This window comes from Hydra vulgaris, chromosome 15, assembly GCF_038396675.1.
Source record: "Hydra vulgaris chromosome 15, alternate assembly HydraT2T_AEP".
NCBI lineage: Eukaryota > Metazoa > Cnidaria > Hydrozoa > Anthoathecata > Hydridae > Hydra > Hydra vulgaris.
The window spans coordinates 46,472,501-46,477,005 of record NC_088934.1 but is presented as its reverse complement, the minus strand read 5'-3'; the positions used below and the strand labels follow the sequence as shown (position 1 = coordinate 46,477,005).

Here is a 4,505-nt window from a genome sequence, read left to right as displayed (position 1 = left end):
CAGAATTAATCGTGAAGGTGTTCGTTATAAGGATAAACTGTTTGAACAAATTCAAAAGGCCTGGGCAGCGATTCCACAAAGTTTCATTGATCACCTGATAGAATATATGCCTCGAAGATGCAAGGCTGTGATTAACAACAAAGGATTCGCCACGAAATATTGATAGCGAAATACAGCTTGGTCAACATTTTGTCGAGTTGCACTTGTTTTGTCCAGAAGGAAATCAACTTTTTTTAATACTTTTGATTAATTTATTAATTTTCGTCTACAAATAATGAACTTTGTGATGAATAAAACTTGAAGAACTTTGTCTCTAAACAGTTACATAGTTATTTCTCTGAATTGAAAAAATGCAGCACTTTTATATAAAGAAACTAAATTAGCATTATTTGGTTGCACTCGTTTTGTGCGACACTGTAATTCAACTACATAACAAGTTGTCGAGGCACTCATTAAATTTAAGCCATTAAATAAGTCATTAAAATTAAAATGGAATTGATAAACATTTACTAAAAATGAGAAAATAATGCTTATATTTGAACTGCGCGCAGTCAATTATTATATATAATGATAGACTGCGCCGTTATCAAAAGTCTAACTATTAGATTCACGAAATTTTTTTCTGCAACATTTGCATTTATAGTCAATTAATAAATAAAAGAAAGCAAGTACCAATATTAATAAACCAATAAATAAAATCAAGCACGTAGAAATAACATTACATATGATATATTTGTGAAAAAAAAACTTAAAATACATTTAAAAGTCCCATAAAAACCAGGTACTCTATCATAAAATACATTATGTTTAAAAAAATTTTAACTTCAAAAAAACTGTGTAATTTTTAAAATTTTTTTTCAGTTTGAATTTCTGTGATTTTAAGAAATTTTGTTTTAATCAATTCTTGTAAGTGGTAAAAGGGAGTTAGATTAAGGATATTGGTGTTTGTCAAAGATTTACCATAGTAGAATAGTCACAGTACACATACCGCTCCTTTAAATAAAAGAAAAACTCATTTAAAAGTCATGTCAGGCAACTGTTGATAATCGGAATATTTGCAACCGGTTGGAGTCAAATTTTGCATCCGAAATTTAAAAATCGACATTGATAAAAAATCTTTTCTAAACTCTTTGCTCCGAAAACAGTATATCATAGGGTTTATAAATGAATTTGAAAATCGCATTAAAACAAAAATTTGTGAAATGACTTTATTCCAGGCAAAAAAAGAGTTATTTATCGATGATAAGACAAATAGTAGTTGATTCGGTAAAATGCAAATGCAAAACGCAGCAGCAATAATCATTATTGTTTTACTTATTCTTACCAGACGATCGTGAGCGACGTCGATTGTGACTTCTTGATTAATTTGTGTCTCAAATGCTTTTCCTAATACAGTGTCTATTTTTTTAAGCGTGCGAGTGATATGGTAAAAACAATACGAAATAATTATAATAGGAACTAACGTGTCAACAGTAAATATCATAACTTTAAGAACGATTGAGTGATTTTGCGATAAATTATACCTACAGAAGTTTCCAAACTCTTTATTTTCTGTATCATAAACTAAAAAATATGCACTTGAAAATTGTACTATAAAAGCGGATAAGTAAATTGCAACCATTGTTATTAGTTTGGTTCTGAATGAACTCGATTTTAGTTTTAAAGTATTGCAATACAAAATTGTGTTTCGTCTCTCCATTGCAATGAACACAAGTAAAAAAACTGAAGTATCTAGAAACCAATAGGGTAAAAGATAACCAGTCACAAGTATACACATCCGATCTCCCTTTTTACCTATGGGGTGGTATTTTTGAAAGGAGCTTGTTGATATACAATAAATTGGTAAACCAAGTATAGATACCAAGAAATCAGCAAGTGCTAATGAAAATATAGCGACATTGAAAAATGATTTGCGATCATTTTTTTCCGATCGAAGTATAACAACCATTACAATGCCATTTCCAATTGTTCCAACTATTCCAATTATAGCATACCAAACAAGTTGCCATATCTCTATTTGAAATGCTAATGTAAACTAAAATTAAAGAAAGATGTTAAAATTATATATATATCAACATTAAATCAATTATAAATATACAACACAGTTTACGTCGCTCAATCAACATCATCAATTATAAATCAATTTTAGACACTTTAAATCATAATATAATTTAATTTATTTTCTCAAAAAATTATTACTTGCATTTTTTAAATATGTGCATAAATATGTATATTATAAAGTTTTTTTTGTTATAGAATTACATATATTTCTTACGCTATATAAATTTTACATACATTTCTTTTATAAAATTTTGATAAAGTTTAGGCATTTAAATTATGCAAATTTCTATGTTTATTTTCGTTTCAAATGAGGATGGTTTGTAAAAAGTTGAAACATTTTGAGCTTGGAAACAAACACATCAAATAAGTCAGCATTCACTTGGAAGGTTATTATTAACAAGGACAACTTTGGGTTTAATATTAACGAAATTTTTAAAATTTCCTGTTGCGTTATATCAACTATGTCAGATTTGTTTTAAGTTAGAATTACACAAAATAGTAGCATCTATGAACGTCTCCACATTTTGATAAATCTCTTGCAGTCACTCTTTGAACTTCCAATGAGTTTTTTAGTTTTTTATCAAGTTTTTGGAGCCATCTATAACAATTTTTAATTACACCTATCTCTATTTTTGATTAACCTTTATTTACAATGTTTTTTAAACTAATTTTCCTGCGTCTGCAGAAATTCCTACTTTTGTTTGAATTGCGATTGTATTTACCGTAAAAAATGAAAAAAATCGTACTTATTAACCTTAATGCAAACATATTGATTCAAATTTTTTTAAATTTCTAATTAGTTCTTTATAAGCCTAAAAAACTCAAGCTATCTACAAAAACTTATTACCTGTAAGTCGAATTTTAAAAATAAACCTTCCTTACTGCAAATGGAACAGTCTTATGGTTGTCTTGTACAGATTTTGAATGAATTTAAATTAAAAGAATTTATCTTCGATGTTATATTTGAAGCAATATAAATGTTTTAAATATATATTTTAATTTTTTATCGTTAATTTTACTTTTTTATCGTTAATATCAATTTTTTATCGTTAATATTACTTTTGTATCACTTTTTATCACTTTTTATCATTAAATCATAAATAATGATTTCCTATTTATCAATTTTTTCAATTGTTTTCAAGATCTTGAAATTTTAGTTTATATTCAGCTACTGCACATCTATCTTATTTATCAGGTGTCAAATTACCTACATTTCAAAGAGTTAATCTAAGCTGTTACTATTATTGATGTTGATGTTAGTGTAAATTAGAGTAATATGAGCACCTTAATCAAAAATTGGAATATTTTCAAAAGAAATTATGCTGGATCTAAAATTTTTGCGAATCAACAATTTTTAGGGATCCCTACTCATGATCCACTTAGATATTTGGCTACCATATTACCATATCATATTACCAAGACCACTTGGTAATATGAGCACTTTAAATTAGCTCAAAAAAATTAGTAAAAAAATACCAACCTGATAATTAGAACTAATTTTTGGAATATAATGATTCGCTATTAACAAAACTTATAATTAAAAGATCAAATTTTAAGCCACTTTTAGTTGAAACAATATGTTTTCCGCAAAAACAAAATGAGTTGGTTATTTTTTTAATTTTATTAACTCAAACTTTTCAACAATAAAAATTCAAATTTTTTGAGTTTAAATTACAGAAAAATATTCAGTATTGTTAAAACATAATTTTTTACTAAGTTCTGTTTTTATTCAAAAAGCAATTAAAACCACTGCTACTTTAGGACTTTAAACTAGATAATTTTAATGAAAAACACTGGGTAATTTGAGCATGCTCGTATTACACAAAAATGGTATCTTTAAATAAAGTCAAAACTAAATGTTACTATGTATTGTTTTTCAAGCAAAAATGGATTGGATTTTTAGCTAACATATTTTTCTTTATGAAAAAATTAATTTCATTACTTTAGAACCAAAACTTCGCGCCACAGATTTATTCATGCGTGATGATATTATTTTAACAAAGCAAAAAATTTAAAAGCGTTTTAGTTTGATGATAGCCGCTAATTACTGCATATAAATTTACGTTAATTGTACTGATTCCTGTTATCGCCTTATAAAGTCGATTCGAAAAATAAAAAGCAACTTTAACTTCACTGCTTACATCTAAGAAATCTTTAAGTATGCACATATTGCCAAGGTGCTCATATTACCCTAATCTACCCTAATACTGGCTTTAAAGTTGAAAAATTTATTTGATTTCTGAATAATATAATGATAATAAAAATGATCAACTTGATGCATTAGCTGTATATTTTACTTTTTTTTTTAAAGCAATACAACAAAGATATAACTTTAACCATCTGTTTATTTATAGCTTTATGTAACTTGCAGAGTAGCATCAACCACACAACTTAAAGAGCAATAGTGTTAATGCAAGCTCTTTTATCTCAAATAACGACATTAT

At 26.8% G+C, this 4,505-nt stretch overlaps 1 protein-coding gene across 2 annotated transcripts in view; it reads right to left on the bottom strand.

Annotated features, from left to right (window-relative positions):
- Positions 1 to 709: 709 nt before the first annotated feature.
- Positions 710 to 4,505, bottom strand: part of LOC101238234 (galanin receptor 2b) — a 6,145-nt gene continuing 2,349 nt past the window's right edge. For both annotated transcript variants that reach the window (XM_065818822.1, XM_065818823.1), the window contains exon 3: positions 710 to 2,035. In XM_065818822.1, coding sequence (XP_065674894.1) covers positions 1,013 to 2,035 — 1,023 coding nt within the window. In that variant the 3' untranslated portion in view covers positions 710 to 1,012. The remainder of the gene's footprint in view (positions 2,036 to 4,505) is intronic.